This window comes from Sus scrofa, chromosome 15 (genome assembly GCF_054392235.1).
Source record: "Sus scrofa isolate SSC_HxYL_T2T_F1_AM1 chromosome 15, Sscrofa_HxYL_maternal_Yorkshire_Landrace_v2.0, whole genome shotgun sequence".
Classification (NCBI taxonomy): domain Eukaryota; kingdom Metazoa; phylum Chordata; class Mammalia; order Artiodactyla; family Suidae; genus Sus; species Sus scrofa.
Window position 1 is genome coordinate 24,705,657 of NC_139397.1, and position 23,619 is coordinate 24,729,275.

The 23,619-nt window shown below is 34.7% G+C and overlaps 1 protein-coding gene across 5 annotated transcripts in view; it reads left to right on the forward strand.

Moving 5' to 3' along the window:
* Window positions 1–23,619, forward strand: part of LRP1B (LDL receptor related protein 1B) — a 1,884,722-nt gene that overhangs the window by 1,118,487 nt on the left and 742,616 nt on the right. For all 5 annotated transcript variants that reach the window (XM_084998912.1, XM_084998914.1, XM_021076285.2 and 2 more), the window contains 3 exons: window positions 2,548–2,670; window positions 13,823–13,963; window positions 18,376–18,501. In XM_084998912.1, coding sequence (XP_084855038.1) covers window positions 2,548–2,670; window positions 13,823–13,963; window positions 18,376–18,501 — 390 coding nt within the window. The remainder of the gene's footprint in view (window positions 1–2,547; window positions 2,671–13,822; window positions 13,964–18,375; window positions 18,502–23,619) is intronic.

Consider the following 23,619-nt stretch of genomic DNA (forward strand, 5'->3'; position numbering starts at 1 on the left):
GAAAAGTCATTTAAATCCTCAGATCTTCAGTTGTTTGTTCTGCAAATGAGATAAAAACTACCTTTATATGTTTTTTATAAAAAGTGAATTAAGGGAGTTCCCCTCGTGGCTCAGTGGTTAGCGAATCCGACTAGGAACCATGAGGTTCCGGGTTTGGTCCCTGGCCTTGCTCAGTGGGTTGAGGATCCGGCGTTGCCATGAGCTGTGGTGTAGGTTGCAGATCTGGCTCAGATCTCGCATTGCTATGGTTGTGGTGTAGGCCAGTGGCTACACCTCTGATTAGACCCCTAGCCTGGGAACCTCCATATGGGGCGGGAGCGGCCCAAGAAAATGGCAAAAAAACAAAAAAACAGAGGAAAAAAAATGAATTAAAATGAATGTATATGCAAGGTAACCCTGGGCTTAATGCATTATGGACTGTTAATAATGAAAGCTATCAGTATGTTAATGAATTTTATTGATATTTACATGTAAATATTATAATGATGTTTGTAGTCAATCAGGTTTTCAAGAAAGCATTTTTACAGGAAAATTTTGCAAGCTAGACTCTAATAGAATTTTTAAAAAGACTATAATATAAGCTCTATCTGGATTATGTTTAAGTAATAAATTCAAAATATATATTGGGATACTACTAAAATAAAAATGATCTAAGCAATTCCAATAATAAATATGGAATTATTCAAATTAATTTATATTTCGAATTTCTCTCATGACAAGACAAATACAATTTCTCTCTTAATATACTCTATTCATAGAAAGGGAATATATTTAAAAGTTTGAGTAATAGTAATTTGTTTTTAAATACTTAGATTTTATATTCAGTGACAGTTGTAAGTATGAGTCATGCTATTAAAGAATATGATGTTTAGCATACAGTTTCAGCAGAAAAATACACTCATATATATTTTTTAGGACTTTCTTCTTTCTTATTCTTTTAAATTCTTTATATAATTCTCACTATATTTTGAATTAATCCTCATTTTCTAGAATCTACACTACTAAAATGTTGAATGTACAATTTAACCCTGTACGTAATGTGTATAACACAGTACACTTAAGCATCCTATGAAGTATTATATCTTTATTTCATTATCAGATAAATGTGACTACCTCTGGAAGTTGCTTAAAAATTTTCTGCATTCCCTGCTGGAAAAAGCCTGAACTAAACTTAATTATCTTCCAAGTTCAGAAATTGATGCCGTAGCTTGAATTATTAGCTTCCTTAGTGATCAAGTGTATTTTTAAAAATTTTCATAAACATAGCAGATTGAATTTACATCTCAGAATAATGAAAAAAATGATTATGTACTTTAGATCATTTCATCCGATCTGTGGGCTCATAATGATAATCTATGGGAATGAGTTAAATTATTTATTGCATATAGCAATATTTTGAGTTTTTTAACTCATTTATTAATAGTCTCTGCAAAACACATCCAACCCCTGAGGGTGAAATTATAATAACCTAGTCTTTCACTTTAGTCACATCTTTGGCACTTTGCAGCAACTGCCAGTGGTCTTAATGATTGTATTGTTTTACTGTTGTCTCCTAGTAATTAAAAGATCTTGATTTGTAATATTTCAGTTAAGATCTTCTGATACGATTAAAATGTTATCTATTGATCTTGGAAAGTGCAACATAATATAAAATGATCCTGACATTTTACTGCCAATGGAATGCTGGTGGGTGTAGCATTTTTCGTAAGGTTCTACACATAAACAGTTCAGAAAATGTACAGTTGCCTTTCCAACTGGTGTGAATAAAGGGCATCAAAGTGGTGACTACCTAAATTTTATTTACTTTTACCTACACCTTTGTAAAAATGGACTCTCTAGCCTCTTTATTTTATCCAAGACTGCAGGAGTGTCTCATATGTTCATGGATCATACCTTTATGGCTTTCCCTTCAGGCTTGCTTCACTAATAGTAATTGCATGCCTCATCATTGCTTCTGCTGTTTAGGTCCACAGGGACAACACTTTAACCCCTGTGTAATGTACATTTTCCAGCAAGGCAACTCATTTATAAGGCTTCACAGGTAGCCTGTGTTCCCTTTGTTCCTCATTGCACTGATGTGCCAGTGTACTCCTTGCAAATGAGAAAGGAAAACCCCACCCCTTTCTCCAGTGTCCATTCGCTTTATGTTTACTTGGGTTCCAAAGGCACATTCCAAGTGCTGGTAGTCTACTTTACAAACGTCTTAAACTTAAATATGCTGGGCCTATGTTATCCTGAACAGACACCATTCTGTCTCTTCTATCCTTCCTCTCTCCTGTTATCTATGTGCACACAGACTTCTTTCTTTTCCAGCCAACACATAAATTCCTATTAACTACCAGTACATCATGTCTTTTCAAACGTTTTTGAATTTCATTTAAGATTCACCAGGAATTCTTATTACATTAATAAATATGTACTAACATGGCATGTATGTGTGTACATGTTTATGCCTTCATGCATCTCCTAGAGAAAACATGAGCCTGCACTGGCTATCTTTGTACAAAATTAGTGTTGTCTGACACCTTTGTTTCCCTCCTCTTTCAGGTGACAACATGTGCCGAATAAATAACGGGGGCTGTAGTACACTGTGCTTGGCAATTCCAGGAGGCCGTGTATGTGCTTGTGCTGATAATCAACTTTTAGATGAAAATGGCACCACTTGCACATGTAAGTGTTTTTTCTTGTTATGCTCATTGTTTATATGTGTCTTTTTGAGGAATAGAAGCAGGTGAAACCAAAAGAATTAAAATTAAACTTAGAAAGAGAAATTCAGATAATGACTTTATCTTTAGGTATAATGCCTTTTAGACTACACATAATTAACAGAAAAAATTTCCAATACACAGATGGATAATGATAATAATGAAGTTTAGCCAATTATCCTGTCATTGCTGCATCTAGATTAGTAAAACATATATATAAGTATAGGTCACAGAAGAAACTATTTCTTGAAATCGTTAGGGAACCTGACATCAGTGGTTGTTACTAAAAATATATAGTTTTGGTTACACAGGTGATATGGTCATGAATTCCACAGTCCTTCAATTACTTTAAACAGCTTAGTAAGTTCAGTTATCTATGGTGATGAAGAGCAAGGAAGGAGGCAAAAAAGGGACTTTTGTGGAATTTCTACACTTGATCAAAACATGGAATTAACTGGATTGCTTGACATGTATTAGAAGCACTTGATTAATTTTTACTGACCTTCCTCAGTTTGCTGCACCTTGCTTTTCCAATGTGACCCTTTTGAAATTTGTCCATCTACACATATCATGTCCTATAAGCACAATAACACCAATGATATCGTTCATATATTGCATGCTATATAAATATTTCTGGGATGATTTAATCCTGAACTTGTGTGTTTCTCGTGATTCTCCAGAGAAGCAGAACCAATATGTGGAGAGAGAGATAGAGGAAATTTTTTTAGTAAGGACTTGGCTCTTGCCATTATGGAGGCTGACAAGTCCCAATGGAATGTCATGTGCCAATGGTGTAGTTCCAACCTGAATGCTGATAAGCTACAGAGCCAGGAAGAGTCAAAGTTTCAGTTCCAGGCCAAAGTCAAGAAAATGAAAACAAAATCATCATATTTCAAAGCAGACAGGCAGGAAGAATTCCTTTTACTTGTGGGAAGATAGGCCTATTTGTTCTTTCTATTCAGACCGTCACCTGATAAATAAGGACCACCCACATTAAGGAGGGCAATCTAGTGATTCAAATGTTAATCTCATCTAGAACATTCTCACAGACACAGATTAGTGTTTGACCAAAAATCTGGGCTATTGCCTTGTCAATAGAATTAAAATTAAACTTAGAAGAGAAATTCAGATAATGACTTTATCTGAATTAACAATCACAAATTGTTAAATAAATGATTCCTGTATTTTTTCCATTAGTTATAATGATTGTCAATTGTCTCTGGAGAGATAGAAGTAGAAATAAGTGTAATGTAGAAGACTTCAACTTATTTAAAGTGTCTGTTTCTTCTAGAGAAGAAAAGATGTGGATACAAAAATTAAAAATGTGGATTTCTAAGACTGACAATAAATAGTAACATTTGAGAAACGTTAAAAAAATTAATGAAAAATATATTTATAATGCCACTATTCAACAACAAGCTACTGGAGCATTTTAATGTGTGTCCCTGTAATTATATATCTTAGAGGTTATTATTTTTTTTACTGCTAATAATAATCATAGATAATATCCACTAAATTTTTATAGTAGATGTGACATTTTATAAAAAGTATTTGTGATTCTCCTTAGTCTTTATGATAATTGTATAAGATAATGTTACTATTACATTTTATGATTTAAAATTTAGACTCATAGGTTAATAACTTTTCAATGTTCCTGTAATTAATAAGTAGAACATTTGGAATTTAAACCCTAAATTATTTAATTTTGGAGATTGAACACTTAATTATGTTATGCCTTTATACATTTGGATAGTGCTGCAGTAATATTTATTTTGTCCCTTATTTTTACTTAATATGAGCATAAACATCTTACCATGTAGCATTTTGTATATATGATTTTTAATGACTGATTTTCAAGCTATTTGTCTTCTTTTCCTATTTGATGTTTGTTACTATTTCTAATAAGTTAGTATAGGCTATCTGTGTGTTACTGTACTGTTTGTGATTACTTCTATATTTTATCATATAGTCCATGGTTAGTTTGTTATATCTTTTTTCATCTTCTTTAAACATTTGGAATAATATTACCAGTTTTATGTTTTATTATTATTATTATTTCGAGTTTCAACTATTTGAGATGAGGACTTTGGCTTCCTTTATACTATTCTCTTCATCTTCCTCAATTTCAGTCCTTAATATAATGTAGGATTTCTGACAAGGAATATTATTTTGAAGTATCAAATATTAAGTTGTTTAAAAAATAGTTTAACATTTATAGTTTTTTGGTCAACTGTACATTTTCTTTTAGACTTAGATCAGTGCTTGACTAGTTATATTGCTTAGTACTCAAATTTTCAGTTTCCTGTTGTTTATTTATTAATTTTCAGTGATGTGTAGGATAGATGGAATAAGAGTGACTTCTTCAAGATGACTACAAAAAATGTATATTGTGCAGTTCTTCTGTATTCCAAATATGTCTCTTCCGCCTTTATATATGAGTAGCAATTTCTCTGCATATAAACTGTTGACCACATAAAATTTGTTTTCCACATCCTAGAAATATTCTTTAATTCAGTTTTGGGATAATATACTTCAGAACCTAAGTGTGAATTTTACCTCCCCGTGAAAGGTTCCCACCCTATTATTAGTGGGATTTTTTAATTGCCTATGAGATACTTCCTGTAAAAAAATAACTTCCTGGGAGTTCCTGTCATAGCGCAATGGTTAATGAATCCACCTAGGAACCATGAGGTTGCAGGTTCGATCCCTGGCCTTGCTCAGTGGATCAATGATCCAACCGACGTTGCCATGAGCTGTGGTGTAGGTCGTAGACACGGCTAGGATCCCACGTTGCTGTGGCTCTGGTGTAGACTGGTGGCTACAGCTCCAATTAGACCCCTAGCCTGGGAACTCCATATGCCATGGGAGTGGCCCTAGAAAAGGTAAAAAAAAAAAAAGACCAAAAAAATTAAAAAAAATAATAATTCCCTAACATATACTTTCTTTGATTCATCAGATGGTTTCCCTTCCTTTGTTTTGTGGAATTATTTAGTAATTCCCATTTTGTTATTGCATGTTTCTATCAGAAGAGAAGAGATCTACCAAGACCTTTAGTTTGTGAATCGAGGGATTGGGCATTGCTTTGAACAATGTTAAGTCTATCTGGTTATCTGCTAGGTTAAGTCTTATCTTAGTTATTGTAATAAAAGGTATGGTTTATGTATACATTTTGTAGTTTAATTTCTACCATAGAAATTATTTTTTCTGATACAAAATGAGATCCTTTGCTACTCCATCTGATGATTCTGACATTGAAACGATGAAATTTTCACATATACACGCACATACATGTGTAAATAGTAACCTCCGTGGCCTCCACCAAGCTCATCCCCCTTTGCTCTACCTCTAGAATTCTTCTCAAGGATAGGAGGTAGCACTGCAGGATCTCCTGTGTGTGGTCAGCATAGACCTTATAGTCAGTACAGAAGGAGTAAGGGGCCTTTCTTCTTACCTAAAGATAGAGAAACTTATTCAATCTCTAGTGGAATACTTTAGAGAAGCTTGTGACTGAATATTTAGTCTTATTAGTCTTGCAAAAATGTCAAAATTCCCTCATTTAGTGGGAATTTATTTATTTAGAGACTCATTTATTTGCAAAATTCCCTTAAAACAGCATCAATAGAATGATCGAGAGATTGAATTCTCAGGAATCTTTTGAGTTTCCATTTTTCAGCTTTCTTTTCATGGTAGGAATTTGAAGGGAGAGCATACACATCATGTGCTAATGTCTAGATGGCTTTTTCAACTTAAAAAATTCTAATTAGTTCTTTAATTTTAATTGTAGGAATTATGCTTATCTGAATTGTTTGCCCTCAAATTATATTTCTTATTTCCTTCATTCTTATACCTCATTAAAAATATATAGATTCTTTGGGAGATGGCATATCTACCTATATGGATATTGCTATATAAAATATTTATCACTGTATATATTTATGTAAATAAAAATTAGATGGCTTTTGGCTTGTAAGGAATTATGATACACAATATTGGTCATGTAGCTGCTCTTAGGAGATTTGGTATCATGATAGTACACATGTGATTGTATATCTGATGAAAGAGGAAACTTTTCTAAGACTATTGGTGTCTTTAATATCTCTAATTTATTGATGAGGTAACCATGATGCAATAAAAGAGGATAAGAAAGAGTATTATTTTACCTATATTTGTTAAACTAAACAATTTTAAGTCAAAAATAGAGATTTTATTTGAGAAATTTTATTGCATTCAGTTGTTAAAACTTTTTACTAGATTTAATATGGCATTCAACTTGCCTGGGTTCCTTTCAAATGTAACAGGAAAGATCAAGAGAGTTAATATAGTGACTCATTTATTTGCAAAGAACTCAAAGTATGCTTGTATAAACTATTCCAGTTTCTATTCATTAAACAGTAAAGGTTTTTATAAGGATACTTTAGCCTTAGGTAGCAGATGAGGAAATTAAAATGCAAAAGGACCACAAATAAATAGAGTTCACGGTGGCAGAGTACAGAACAAGGCAACTAACCTCTCATTAATGCTGATTCCTCTGGGCTTCTGACAGTTCAGGCTAGATTATAGTTTTGTGAATTGGTCTCAACTAGATTAACTCTTTAATCTGGATTAAATCTAAATCTGTAAGCAAAGCAAAAGTACTGTTACATCCATTGACATCTGATCATCCTGGTTTCAGGCATCCTCATTGAACTGGCATCAAATGAACAAAAACCCATTAGCAGATGGTCAGGTCAGAATTAAACACCAACAGTTGTTTCTCAATGAATTTGAAGCATAAGGCGATGCCAGAAGAGGCATTCACCCAGAAAAAAAAAAATATTGGCATGCTACATGATTGATTAAGGATGAATTCTAATGCCATGCCTGGAAGGAATCAAGAATGAGAGTAGGCTGGACTCTTTGTCCTTGTGAATCTTGTATGTCATGGTCAAATCCACTCACAGTTAGAAATAGGGCCTAATGTGATGTAGCAACCAAGAACTCACCGCCCAGGAGAAGCATATGTAGAGCCACTTGATCAGTTACCAAATGAGCTTTTTTAAAATTTACTTTGATACCTGTGTAGGCATTAAATATAGAAAATTAATAAATGAGGACATGATTAATTCCAAAACAGTAACTTAAGCACCAAAAAAAGGACAGGCACTATTTTATTTTTAAATATCAGGATAATTTTGTCTAGGGTAATGAGACAATAATAAAGTAATTCTTTAAATGCCTCTTTAGTAGCCTGAAAAAGAAAAGAAAATAAAAAGAACAGAACTTTCTAATATGCCTTACTCCTGAGAGAGCAACTTCAACATCACCCAAAATATTGGTCATCCAAGGGTAGCATTGAACAATTATATGTCAGTGGTACTCTGTGACCTTCTTCACCTTCTGGAACACCAGATATATTCCTCTGTCAAAAATAGTGCTCTACTACGGCTGAGCCATTTATCTGTTCAGCTGTGACAAGCCTTATGTTCTAGGATATATGCAATCTAATGTGTTGTAAAAAGTTTAAGACAGTAAAAAGTTTAGAAGCCCCATCCAGATGAATATTTATGGCCTTCTGTGCATAAAAACTCACAGAAGATTATGTACCACTTAGGTTGGCTGCTCCAAAGACCACTCTATCTAATGAAAGGTCATCTTGCTGTGATCCAAAGGAGAAAATTCAAAAACCATAGCAGCATTTTGCACAGTGCCTTCCTATATAGGCAAGCTTATACAGAGGCATCCAACAAACCACAACTTCAAGTTTTCTTTTAGATTTTTTTTCTTTTCCTGCCCCAATAAAAGGGTGGTTAAAAATTCTGTACTCTGCCAATGCAAGAACAGTTCATTCAGAAAACAAACAAACAAAAAACATCCTAATGTAAGCCATATGGAGTCAAAAAGGAAACTTTATTTTTATACTGGGACTAAAGCTTTTATGACCAAGTTGTCATAATTTCGTTACAATCAACATAAATTAAAAGAGAAGCCAAATTAGTTTAGAATAGATTACCACACTGTAGTTGAAAAGAAGAAAAGCAAAATTAGAAATAGACACTGTTCAAAGGCATCACAGCTCATTAAACCAGGGTCAGTAACATATGTATTAAATCCAGCCACTAGCTGAGATACAAATAGATGATTTAAAACTAAAGTAAAATAGGAGTTCCCACTGTGGCACAGCAGGTTAAGGACCTAGCATTGTCTTTGTGGTAGCACAGTTTCAATCCCTGGACCAGATCAGTGGGTTAAGGATCCAGTGTTGCTACAGATGTGGCATAGGTTGCAGCTGTGGCTCAAATTTGATCCTGGCCTGGGAACTTCCATATGCCACAGGTGCAGCCAAAAAAAAACAAAAAAACAAAAAAACAAAAAAAAAAAAAAAAAAACTAAAATATAAAGCTTACTAGTAAGATTTCTTCATTTACTTCATTTTAATCTGGACATTAACTCTAGCAATCACTCTGCCAGTTTTTACCAAATAAAACAATTCTAGAGTGCCTATTTCCCTTTGCAGCATATTTAAGAGTAATGCAGAGACCTTCTAATTCCATTGCTGGAGTCATAGGCTGTGTGAGAACTGGAGGCCCTTGCCAAGCATGCCATGATTCACGTCATTTTATTTCTGATGCTGGTTAAATTAAAGGATTGTTTATGACTTTGTCAGTTTTTGTACTGGCAAGGTAATGTTGCAATATTTTTACTGGACATGACCCTGACAGTAGAATTACAGGTTTTGCATCAGTTTTCACATTCCCAGTGTAAAGAATAACTCAGAAGCAAAGCTTGTAAGCATAGCATTTGTTAATATACTGAAAGCAATGTGTGACTGTGTCTAAACAACCAAGTGAAATAGGAGTTCTGTCACATTAAGCATTGGAACAAAGTGACGGACATGGAACTTTTCCTATATGTTTGCTTTGTTGATTGTAGGGGAACTTTATCACTCTTTCTTTCTAGCTGCATGTTGGTCTTTTTTCCCTTAAACTAACTTTACTTATGTTCTTGAGTGATAGGAGAACAGCACTAGCTGCTGAGGCAGTTGAAGTAATAGTGTTTTCCTCAAGTATTTATTCAGTCTCCAGAAATAGAAACTCTCACTATAAGAATGGCTCTAATGCAGAATTATTAATTAATCTGTTAATTCCACTGAGTCAGGTAACAACTAATTTTGAACATCTACCCTCTGCCTGGATCTGTTTAGGCACTGTTCTGTTTGGCATGTGACATTGTCCTTTCTACATTCAGAAATCTCAAGTCATTAGGTGTGAAAACCTTAGATGTGAAAGTTAATCATGAAATAATTCCATTATAGAAGTTTATGCAAGGTATATGGGATACCAGTGTTTTTATGGATGCTCTTTTAATTGATGCCAAATATACTTGTTTCATCAACTTGCTGATTCTTGGAAAAGTTGGTAGATTGCCTGGCCATCCACTGGGTTTATACGATAGATGATATTGTTACCCAATTTCACAGTTGGGTCAATGCTGAGAAAAAGACCATGCTTTGTTATGTCTAAACTGCCATCTAACCCAGATTATCACCTATCACATTAAATATTATCGTGATAATGGATATTAATGGCTAAAAAAAACCCCTATATTTTGTTCTTATGTATCCTAAACAAACCTAGTCAGCCTTGGTAACACGGTTTCTCTGTGATATAAGTACTGATTACATCTGGAAGACTTGAATTAGGGCTGGAGTAAATTAATGATGCCAGATTCCCTGGAAATATTGGTAAACAGAACCCTGTATATTAAAAAAAAAAGGAAAAAGAAAACATCTTTACTATTATGAAGGGGCTGAGATTTTACTCTAGTTGCAAGCTAACGTATTACCCCACTGGAGTTTCATAGATTTAGACAGGAGACATCCAATTCCTGGATTGGACCCAAAGGATTATATATTTATGGCAAAGCAGATTGTCTAAATTCCATGTTCAAGTCGGGTCTCCTTGCTCCACTCCATCCCCACATCACATGAGGACCAGGCCCAGACAGGTCCAGGTAGATGCTGTACACAGTTTGTATACCTGAAAACTCCTGAGCTTAAGAATCTGCTAGAAAATCTGCCTAACCTTTGCCCCAATGGGAGACATTATCACTACTATCCTGACCAATGAACAAAACTCTTCCCTACTCTAAAAGGAAGTACTACTTCTATCTTCCAAGGCTGTTAGTTATCTAAACACCCTTGAAAAAAAAAAGTCCAGAATAAGAGCTGACACAAGACATGGAGAAAAACCATGGAGAAATGCCTCTCCAAAATATGATAGGGCTTAGAAGTTTTAGAGCAACTTTGACAAATAAAAAATATTTATGTATGTTTTATTATATCTGTTATTATAGAAATAAGCAATGCCAAGCTGATGTTATAAGTGATAATGATATATGTTAATGAAATTGATTACAAAGAATTTTCGAAAACTAAACATAAAATGATGAGATTATCTCAGGAAGTCAGCTACACTAGTTTTCAAGCAATTATTCATATGAAAATAAGCTTTTAGATATCATCTGTTTATGAAAATTGCCACCTTTATATGAGCAAACATCATTTAAAAATAACTGACTACCCACATATATTTGAAACCATGTTGAAAACAAGTTTGGAAATTCTTCCTATTTGCATTCATTCCATAATGATCTAAATATCACTTGAAAAACATTTGAACTCTAAGTAGACTTAAAGACTTTATCTTTAAAGTAATTATGTTAATGAATATTTAGTTCAAATGCACCAATTTTCCAGGTTAGGTTGTGTTTCCCTGGACAAATGAATATTCTTTAATATAGATATAATTATTCAGAAGCAACTATATTTTCATTCTTGTGTGTGGATACTCCTGATCATTCCTTAAAACTGTAAGTTGAATTATTTGATAAGATGAGCATGTGAAAGCTAAGCCCTTTAAATCAGCAGAATTGTTATCAGGAGAGAACCAATGGTTTCTTGGGTTTTTCGATCCCCAAACTATGAAACAACAGACTGACTTTCTATTTCTTGGAAGTAAATTACAGAGAGAATACAGACAATGTTAAACTGAACTTAAGTGGGGAAGGAAGCTGACTACATCTCAAATCAGTTTGCTTGTCTCTAGGAGTTTTTGTTTGTTTACCTCTGAGAGATTGTTGACTATTAGGCTTAATAACTATAGAGTAGAAATTAATATAACTGTTAGTCATTAAGTTCCAGTTCTAAGTTGGGCTTATATACGTTTAAAAGGAGAAACTATACCACCGTCAAAGATATTAAGGTCTAAGTGAGCAATAAAACTCAAAGTAAGGGAAATTTGTATGTTATCAATCATGGAGTCTAGAGATTTTGAGAGAAAACTTGATTCTAGAAATGGTCAGACACATCACAGAGTCCACCTCCACTTTTGTCTTGATTCACAGCCTTGTTCCCTCATTCCTAGTTGCTGCCGCAAAAAAGGTACCCTGGGGTTGAATAGCAAACCCAATGATCTCCTATTTTTGTTTTTATTTCCTATTTGAGATTTGTTCTTTTTCTCTATATATATATATTAAATTGAATTTTTTTCTAATTTTTTTACTTTCAAGTGAACTTAGAGAATGACATCATCAGAGAAATTGCTGCTTCAGCATTTTGTTATTGATAAAGTGAGAGTTAAACAGAAAGGAAAATTACCCCTGTTTAACTGATATAAACCTGCTAAATAAGCAAGTTTATTAGCTTGTACAGCAAGTCCAGCTGTCTGTGATGGGACTGAAGACACATGGGATTATCTTTGATTTGACTGAATATTTCATTCTCCACACTAACTATTTTCCACCCTTGAGGCCTTAAATAAAAATCTGGATGGCAGGGGACGCTCTCCTTTTCCACACTCACACAGCCACATGCCTTGTGCCTTGCTCCATAATGCTCTGAAGCAGATTCCCTGCAATTGTTCATAGTCGCTTTCCCTCTTCCGTTCTTTGCAGTAGGGAAAATACAAAAATTAAGCGAGTGAAACACTGAGTGTTCTGGAAACTGTCTTCTCTATCTCCCTTGTTACTGGAGTGCATATAGGTTTTGTGACAGTTCATCAGTCCAAATAAAGCCATTAGAACTGGTATAGAAAAATCAGCTTCTGTTTCTTCTAGCGATAAACCAGCTTTTGAAAATTCAACCCCTTTTTCAGTTCATGAAACACAAATCACTTACTTTAGCTGTTGCCCCATACTCCCTTCTCTTTCTAGGTTCTACTGAACCCACTCAAAGAGAAGAGAAGCATAGTAACACTTTTAATTCATGACTAAATTTCAATTAGCAGAGTTCCTAACATTTGATTAGAGAACTGGAATATATGAAGAAAACACTCCATAGAATCTGGATATATAATGAGATTGTTTTGATTAACTTAATACCTCCTTAAATAGTTAACCAGAGCCAAGTTTGTTTTCAGCTTGCAGACCAGCAAAGTAAATATAACCATCAGTGCTGTGTGCTATTCACTTTTCATTTTAATTTTTAGCTTATTCATCTATGAGGTGGAAGTAGTAAAATTCTTTGCCATGCTTACTTCATAGGTTATCGTGATGATTAATTAAGATTATGAATGAAAGCTCTTTAAAAAGTCAAACTACAAACTCAATATAAATAGAAGATGATGGAGTTCCCATTGTGGGTCAGTGGGTTAAGGACACAACATTGTCTCTGTGAGGATGCGGGTTTGATCCCTGGCCTCACTTGGTGGTTTAAGGATCTTGTTTTGCCACAAGTTGCAGACTAGGTTGCCGATGAGGCTCAGATTCAGTGTTGCTGTGGCTGCGGTATAGGCCACAGCTGCAGGTCTGATTTGACCCCAAGCCCAGAAACTTCCACATGCTGCAGGTATGGCTGTGAAAAAAAAAAAAAAAAAAAAAGATGTTCTTCTATTATGTTGTTATTATTTATTTTGGAGACAGTTGCTTACAATGAATCTTTAGAATTTGTAATAGAATATTTATTGTCAGAAAAACAGTATTTTCTCATTTCCAGAAATGGTTGCCACTACAATGTTAAGATGTTTTCATATTTAATATAAAATGAAATGAAATCAGTATTTTATGAGTGTAACAAAATTTATACTTTAATGAACTGAATCTATCTAGTAATATTTGCGTATATTGGATTTGTTTAACCCTAGTTAATCCTGGAGAAGTATTACCTCACATATGTAAAGCTGGAGAATTCCGCTGCAAAAACAGACACTGTATCCAAGCTCAGTGGAAATGTGATGGCGACGACGACTGTCTAGATGGAAGTGATGAAGATCCAGTCAGTTGCTGTATGTTCTCCTTTAAGTTATGTTAATACTTACTGAGTCTTGAAAGGTGTGAACTACTGAAGCAGTTTGGAGAAAAATCTAAAAATATCTGTGATGCAAATTGAACTTAGCTTTTTTCTCAGCCATCATTTTGTAGGGAGATCAAATCTTCGATTACCTCTCTTGCATAGCTTTAAAAGACTATTTTTCTCATCCTTCCCTATCTTGGAATATGATCATTTTGGTTACTCCTGGAGTCTTCTTCTTCCATATTTTTTGCTGTCAGCACCACAATACCATTGTTAGAAGGTTGCAATAAGGGAACCCTTTGGATTCCTGAATTTGAAGATGTGGAAAAATCAATTTAAATTCCCTCCAGACAGAATTACTGGTACAGAAGGTCACGATCCACTCCATTGCTCCTTGGCAACAGAGCCTCGAAGATGATCCAAGGAAACAGACATGGGTTTGGAACATGTTATTACCTAATTTTACTGGCTCAGTACGTAATAGGAAATCCATATGAGGCACCCAGATTATTAAAAAAAATGAAAGGTTTGATTTTCTTCCCTTTGGCTTCTATTTTAGCTGTTTATCATTTGCTGCAGTAGGAATAGTTTTGTGTTTCTGGTAGAGATGAGAAAATGTCTCACAAATGTGGAAGGAAAACACTTTGAGAAGCAGGTTAAAGAAACTTTTGAAAATATATTTGATTAGAATCACCACCTTAATGTTTTGAGAGATATGAAATAATTGTATATGAAGAGAGGCCAGTGATGGACATAATTTATCTTTGATCTTTTGATTTGATTTTCATATATTATTTTAAAAAGAAAATGTTTTTTTAAGTTAATGACCTTTTTTAAAGTGGCTGAACTAATTGAGATAATCCTTCGTTTTCTTTTTTTTTTAAATCAAGTGTACAAAAATGAAGTTTTAAACATTCTTTCTTAAGAATGGACAAAAAAATTGATCTGGTTATTTAGATCATGCAATTTAGGTACAAAATTCTAAGAAAATGGAGTTTTAAAAATATTTTCAGGAGTTCCCGTCATGGTGCAGTGGAAACAAATCCTACTAGGAACCGTGTGGTTGCGGGTTCAATCCCTGGCATCGCTCAGTGGGTTAAAGATCCCGTGTTGCCATGAGCTGTGGTGTAGGTCACAGTCTTGGCTTGCATCTGGCATTGCTGTGGATGTGGCATAGGCTGACGGCAACAGCTCTGATTAGACCCCTAGCCTGGGAACTCCATATGCTGTGGGTGTGGCCCTGAAAAGACAAAAGACAAAAAAAATTTCAAATTGTGTACCAATATATAGTACATATATTATAATTTATATATAAATATAAGGTTATTTTCTCTTAATTTCCATACACGGACACTGATTACAGCATTATGTACTTCTTTTATTCAAGCCCCCTAATATCTATAATCAAATAAATAAGTACCATAAATAAAGTGTTAAATATGAAGTTGATACAATTAGTCAAAAGTTTTGGAGTGGGAGGAGCATTTCATCCAAGAGTAAAGGATTTTTTTCCCTACTTTTCAACAAAAATGATATATTATTTGTTGATTAGACTAATTGCCTCTTTTCTTGTGACTCACAGTGTTTATTCATGTTTACAGTGAATGCTCTTACATATCAGATCCCTACATAGTCACATAGTGCCTTGCAGAGCACAGATATTCATCACAGTGTTTATGAATTAGTCCTAGAGGTCCATGTTCTATGTGATTGTTCTTTTCACCAACTCCCAAAAAAACTCATTTCCTCTATGAGTATAGGGGCCCATTACATTTGTACTGGGAATTGTAGGATTAAAATTCCCAGTCGGCATTCTCTTGTTCATTATTTTCATCACTTTTCATTTCATCACCCATGGCTGCACTGTGAGCTTTTTCTGGAGTCTTCTATTTTACATAAAGTCCTTGTTCAATTGTATCAATAAATCTCATTTCTTTTACCTACTAAATAATTAATTTTGTATCTTTACCACCTCGAAATCTTCACTGGCTAAATTAGGCTCCTATCTTAGACTGACACAGTGTGTGCCCTGCTATTACTTCCACCACTGTTTTTCCCTTAATTGAAGCCCACTGTCCACACTGCTTTCAGAGTGGTATTTGTGTGGAATCTAATCTTGTTATTTCAGTGACTGCATAACCAACAAGTTAAATCCTAAAATCCACTAACTCACATGTACGGTGCTTCATGCTATGTCTCACATTTACATTTTTAACTTTAAATGTCTCTCATGCAACCACTTATCCTCTTTGTCCTTATCAAGTTAAACTATGTGTAAATTTCTAAAAATGTCATTCTCTCCTCTGTACCATTGAATTGTCTGTTCAAAGTCTATGAAATTTACTGTAGTTGACCTTAAAGTCCACAGGGAAGTCTTTTTTTGAACACTAAAATATCTCCTTCTCAATATAGTCCAGTTGAGTTAAACATCTCTTGGATATTTCTTTATTGTGGTAGTTGTCAAACCATATTTAAATTATACGCTTACTTATCTGATGCATCTAGTAGATGACTATCTTCATAAGGAGACATGTTATGTTGTAGCACTTTGTAGTCTCAGAGTCTAGGATAGCACCTAGCATGTGAAAGGCTGAGTAAGTGGTTTAGTGGAAAACTTTTGACATTCCTGGCCACCTTCCAGGCAGGGAATGCCATCTTTAAATATTGCAGTGATTCTGAGCAGGATTATATTCCTGGGGTCTCATGGTGAATATTTCAGCATGTAGTTCCTGTTGTGGCTCAGGGGATTAAGAACCCAACTAGTATCCATGAGGATGCAGATTCCATTCCTGGCCTCATTCAGTGGGTTAAGGATCTGGCTTGCACTGTTGGTCACAGATGGTGGCTCTGATTCCATGTTGCTATGGTTGTTGTGTAGGCAGGCAGCTACAGCTCTGATTTGACCCCTAGCCTGGGAATTTCCATGTGCTCCAGGTGTGGCCTTGAAAAGAAAAAAAAAAAAAATTTCAGCACTGCCTAATTCATTTCAGAGGATTATTCTAGATTGTAAGTATGAACAAGCTTCAACTTAAAATTCTTCTATCATTCTACTTTAACTTCTCAACTCCAAATCACAAAACAGTTCATTGTATTTTCTCCTCTTTAACCCGCAATTTCTAACATTGTGAAAAATCACAAAAGTCCTTGATCAGGTGTCACTGAAGTACTTATGCATAATGTTGGTACTTTAAAATCTTGACCCCTAATATATTAAATGACTTTTGTCCTCCTGAGCAGCTATTCTTGCCAAAGTCCCTGAAGTAACTAGAAAATGTTAATCATGCTCAAATGCCAGAAAACATAAGCTCTTTTCCTCCTATTTATTTGTATTTTTATTCTACATGAATAAAAACTTCTAAAAAGTGATAAAGCCACTTTACCACTAAGGCTACTTTCAATATAAATAGTGTTTTATAGAAACTCACTGGAAAGGAATGCATTTGCTATGCAACAGCATGATAAAATGGCTAGTTTTCACATGCTCAGTAAAACTAATACCAAATTTATTTTTATCATACAAAAGTGCAACTACTGGGCGCAAGGAAAATTACTTCAGAAAGAATATTAAAGGTTTGAAACAGATACTGAAGAGCATGCCAATTCATTTAGGAATTTAGCCTTCAGAATGCAGGATACATAACCACAGAAGGTAAACTTTAAGGTGGACTCCTGTTGTGCTTAGATATTGGAGGTTTAATCCTTAGCTGGGCACAGCTGCTCAAATGAAGTTTGGTCATGTCCTCAGTATGTTTTGAGGCTATATGTTTACTTTTTGTATTAGAGGAAAAGACTCATGATGATCAGTTTTGTTATTAAAATTAAGCAGGATCTCATATTTAACATCAATTCCAGGTGACAAGTGATTTTTTTTTTTTTTTCGCATTTTCCTTCAAGTCCCAAGAAACACTGAGCAAACCCTAACAAAACTAGGCTTATTTAATGTTTTAAGAAGGACTTGAGTGGAAGTGTGGTTTAAAAAACAAGTATTTTTGATACATGATTCAATTATTTAATACATATTTGTATCCCACATTAAAATTTGACATTAATTTTAAATATTTTTTGGTTAAAAATATCTGAAAAGAAATCACCTATTGTGATGAGGGATGGGAAAATAAATTTAGTGGATAAAATTGGTTTTACTGAAGACATGGAAAATGAATATATATTTTCTTTTACATGAACTTTAATTTCTCAATTTTTCTATGAAAGTATTACAGAGCCTAGAATGTTGTTATTTTGTATAAAATATGAGACAATGAATGACAGAAGATATAGATTTATTCTACTGTAATATTATAATTAATGTCACTTTTCTATGACTCTACTTTAAAGTAATTATAATTGTATCCAGTTTTAAATGGTTAAACTTGTGTCTTCTCTCCCTCCACCCTCCCGCCGCAGTCAATCACAGCTGTCCTGATGATCAGTTTAAATGCAAGAATAATCGTTGTATCCCCAAGAGATGGCTTTGTGATGGAGCTAATGATTGTGGGAGCAATGAAGATGAATCCAATCAAACCTGTGCAGGTAAATAAAGGCTTGCTTGGAGATATATGTATATATAGTTATCTTCTAAAGTTAGTCTCCATAAAAATGCATGTCAGGGCCTTGAACTACGCTGAACTTTGCTAGTGCTGATGATCTGACTCTTGCAATAGGAAGTGAATTCAGAGTTCAATGCTACAAAGGCTAGCATACAAATTACCTTTTACTTCATCTTTGGGTATGACTCCATTTTCAAAAGTAATTTGGCACTTTATCTATCCACATGGGTTGACTCTTGATACACTACGTGGACAAGACTTGTCCCTGCTAAATCTTACTTGACAATGAAGGGAGAGGTTTGTTAGTATACTATATTGTAGGCCGTCTCACAAGGAGAACTATTTTTTTTAACCTTGAAATAATAATTTATGTATTTTATTTAGGCTGCTAGAATTCCTCTGTAGTTTTCTGTTCCTAGCACATCATTTATGTGGAGTAGTTTTTTGGGTTTTTTTTTTTGTGTTGTTTTATTTTTTAAAATGAAGTCCCAAGACCCCTAAGCCTATTTATATTTCCATATAATTCATCCCATTGCAATAAATCTTTAAATCCCTGGCCAGATTCTCACTGAATAGGAATATGCAGCTTGTGGTACAGGTTATAACAGAGGAGCACAAAGGTCATGAATTGTCAGATAAGTGTTGAAAAATGATGCTGACTAGCAACCACCTGCCTAGTGCTTCTCTTTAAATGATGCTGAAATATTATGTATTTGCTGACTCTAATATGATCAGTAATTTTTAATCATAGTAGTATACCAGTGTTAAAAAATATCAACTACCTCATTTCCCTCTTTGCCAAAATAGGCCCTAATAAATAAAATTATTATAGGTGTCTCATTGTGGCTCAGAGGGTTAAGACTCTGATCAGTATCCATACGGATGCAAGTTCGATCCCTGACCTCGCTCAGTGTCTGTGGTGTAGGCCAACAGCTGCAGCTCACATTTGACCCCTAGCCTGGGAACTTCCTATAGCTGCTGGTGTAGTCCTAAAAAGAAAAAAAGAAAAAAACAAAAAAAAAAAACTATTAATGTATTAGTGAAAACTGAGAAGGCAGCATGTAGAGGAAAGAAGCCTCGTTTGTACTCTTGGTTTTGCCACTGGCTTTCGTGGAAAGACTTGTGCCTCCCTGTACCTCAGTTTATTCATGTATTTCTTTCAGCTCTGTAGGAGTATGAATTTACTGGGAGTTGTTTCCAGAAAGCTTTGTGCCATGTACTAAACAACAATGGCAAAAACCAAACAGTCACCATTCCATAGCCCTAAACTTCATTTTATATTGTTTTTGCATAGTGACATTATGTACTAAGGATCCATGGTCTAGTTATTCTCTTGTCCCTTGAACAAATCTTGGTCTGGTATTTCAGACTGATTATTTCTGAGATGTTTTATGTGTTTTATACGGTTGTTTTGCAGAAGTCTAACAGAAAGGGGCCGTTAGAGACCATTTCGTCCTGGGCTTCTGCCTTCAGATTCATTAATTTCACAGATGAGGTGGGAGAAGAGTCTTGCCTTAATTAATATCTTCAGTGAGAATTTAGGGGAAACTCTATACATTATAGCTGTAGCTGCGGGCCTACACCACAGCTCATGGCAATGCTGGATCTTTAATCCACTGAGCAAGGCCAGGGATCGAACTTGCATCCTCATGGGTGCTAGTCAGGTTCGTTTTCACTGAGCCATGATGGGAACTCTGCCATTTGTCCTTTTACTAAACTATTTTATTCTGAGGATTAGCTAGAATGTTAGATATGGTCAATCTAACCTTTCTCAAGTTGCTCTTAGAATATCATTACAGTTTACAATGAAGCATCTTTCTAAACTAGTGCAATTATTTTTATTTTAAGATCAAGATTCAACTTGAGTCTTTGCTTCATTATATCCTAAACAGATCTGCTTTCACCTTAAAAGAAAAGGCATCGCTGATTCAATTCATAATGCCATGTTGTCTCCATTTCTATTAGATTTTTTAAAAATCTGTTTGTTTCTACATGCTTTTTTAAAAAACTATTTGGGATTGACTAGCTACTTACAGTAATAAAAGTGAAAATGCTATGTGTGAGAGCAAATAAAACAATCAATCCTAATTAGTAAGATTCTGAAGACACTCCAGGCCTTCAGTCCACAAGAAAATAGAATGCGACTTGCTTACTCCTCAAGTGCCTCTTTAAGTGATGAGAATTGAAGTCTGCCACTCCTTACAAGATCCTCCTGTCGGTATATTTATGATAGCTGTTATGGTCACTGTAAACGTTTAGAAATTGAATGAAAAGAACAAAGGAAAAAATAAATATGCCTTTTAGCTTTGAAAACTGTGTTGTCATGTTGCAATGTATTTCTATTTTATTTTACCAAAATGAATAGGTCACATAGCTCATTATATTGGAAGAATATGGCAAGTTCATTTGATAATTTCTCTGGCTGGGGCATCTCTATACATTTCTAGATATAGATGTATACAGATATGTATCCTAGATAAAATATTTCCCATAAGAGGATTATTTTGTAATTGAATTCACTATCCTATAGCCTTTAGCATTACTAGTATTTAAAAAAAAAAATCTTTCCTATAGGAAGCCAATTTTCTATTATGTTCCTTTGGGATTTCTCCTTAATGGATCTACTAATTCAATAAATATTTATCACAGGAGATAAGATGAAAAAAATATACAATACCTTTCCTTAAGAAGCTGAGAACTAAGATGAGGAGAAAGACATGTAAACAGGTGATTCCCAGGCAGTATTCAAAATGCTAAGTTAACCCTTAAATGGGAACACATAAAGGAGCAACTAATTAATTTTTGGCAATCTGGGAAGACTTTCTGAAGGAGGGGATATCTAAGCTAAGTCTTACAAAAAAACTTAAGAGAAATGCCTAAATAACAATTCAATTCATTTAATTAGGAAGAATAAAGCATTTGATAAAACCAGTCTTAGCAAGATTATGGAAAAAAAGGAATTGCCATACATTCTTCATGTATATATAATTTTTCCACATTGTAAAGCAGATTGGTCCAATCCAATAAATGTGAAGATGTACATACCTTCAAGCCTATAATTCTATTTCTAGGTTTATACTCTAATACTTATGCACAGAGAGAGGCAAACAAGAGTTTCATTGCTCTAATACCAGTAATAGTGAGGAATTAAAGCAAGTCAAAAGCCCATCACAGAATAATGGAGAACACACACACACGTAGATTCACTGTTATATTCACATAATAGAATTCTGTTCATCATTAAAATGAAAAATTAGAAATCACATACCAACAGTAATTAATTTCAAAAACAATGTTAAATCAAAAAGTGGCAGAATATGAACAATTTAGTGTTTTTATGAAATATACAGTTTTTACATGTGCATGTTGGTTCACAAATGTATAAAACTAGGAATAAATTATGTATGGAAATAAAAAAAGGAAAAAAAAAAAGGATAGTAGTTACCTCTATAAATGAGAGAGAAATGTGATCAGAAAACTTTATACAGGGGACTTCAAATATAAATATAATACATTTTTTAATAAGACAAGCCATAGCAAATATAGAAAAAACATTAAGGTTTGATGGAGCTATGTGATGGCAAACAGGTGTGAATAGTATCATTCCCTATACTTTTCTAAGTGATAGAAATATTTTCCTGGGAGTTCCCGTCGTGGCGCAGTGGTTAACAAATCCGACTAAGAACCATGAGGTTGTGGGTTCGGTCCCTGCCCTTGCTCAGTGGGTTAACGATCCGGCGTTGCTGTGAGCTGTGGTGTAGGTTGCAGACGCGGCTCGGATCCCGTGTTGCTGTGGCTCTGGCGTAGGCCGGTGGCTGCAGCTCCGATTCAACCCCTGGCCTGGGAACCTCCATATGCCACGGGAGAGGCCCAAGAAATAGCAAAAAGACAAAAAAAAAAAAAAAAAAAAAAAAAAAAAGAAGGAAATATTTTACTGGAAAAAGAATGAGTGATTGATGAGCACAGATTGTTGAGGTGGGTGGAGTTAGCAGAGGCAGACAGGGGTGGAGAGCAAACCTGGAAGGAGTGCCAGCATATACAAAGGGGGTGGAAGAAAGTTTATAGGCAGGGCTTGAGAGTTGTTCTCCATCAAAAACAACAAAATACTTTTGTCTACTTATGAGAGAGACCCAGAGGCCAAAGGTTAGATGCAGTTAGATTTGAAATTCTTTTTCCCTCATGGTAACCATGACGATCCTTGGCTTTAGGCCTAGGCAATTTCCAACTAGCATTTTCCCACAGCATAGAACTCTGGTTCAATTATGTAATATTTGTTCTTCTCACACACCCCCACCAATTTTAACTAATTTCAAACTAGACCAATAAGCTTGCATTAAGAAAACCTGATGTATTCAAAAATCAGACTTTTCTACAAGAGAAATTGAAGAGTTCATTTTGATATGACATAGGTTTTGTTTAAATAGAACGCTTTGATTAAAATACAGCACAGGTAAAATTCAGGAACAATGTGTTACGCTCTGTTCTTCTCCCCTCTTTACTGTTCCTGTGCATTGTGGGATTTCTCACTGCTCTGTGACTGACTGCAGGAGAAGCATAATTAGTGATGAGTAGAAAAAATTCACATTATGACAGTGAATTTCTGACTCACTGCTAAATAAACAATTCCGCTGAGGAGGTGTAAATTTCCTCTTCGTTAGAGCAGCACTTGCTACAAAATTAGAGTCCTCTGGGGCTGTTGCTAATCTCACCTCCAAACTAACTTAGATCTGATGGAGACAAGAATTGAGGAAGTAAAAATTGTGATTTCTTGATACAAATCTAGTGATTAAAAGGCAATAATTTAAGTTCTCTAGTGACACAGAAGTTTAAGGACCTGGCATCATCGCAGCTATGGCATGGGCTCGATCCCTGACCTGGGAATTTATTCATGTCATGGGCACAGGCAAAAGAAAAAAAGAATGATAATTTAATCAATCTGTCAATCTGATTATATTACATAGACAGATAGTACTTGTAGACTTATGGAGTGAAGCATCTTTCTCATCTGAAATCAGTTAGGTGTGCCTAGTGGATTAAGCAGATCATTTTCTCCACAATTAGAAAAGACAATCAATTCATATATTTTCAAGGCCAACTACCC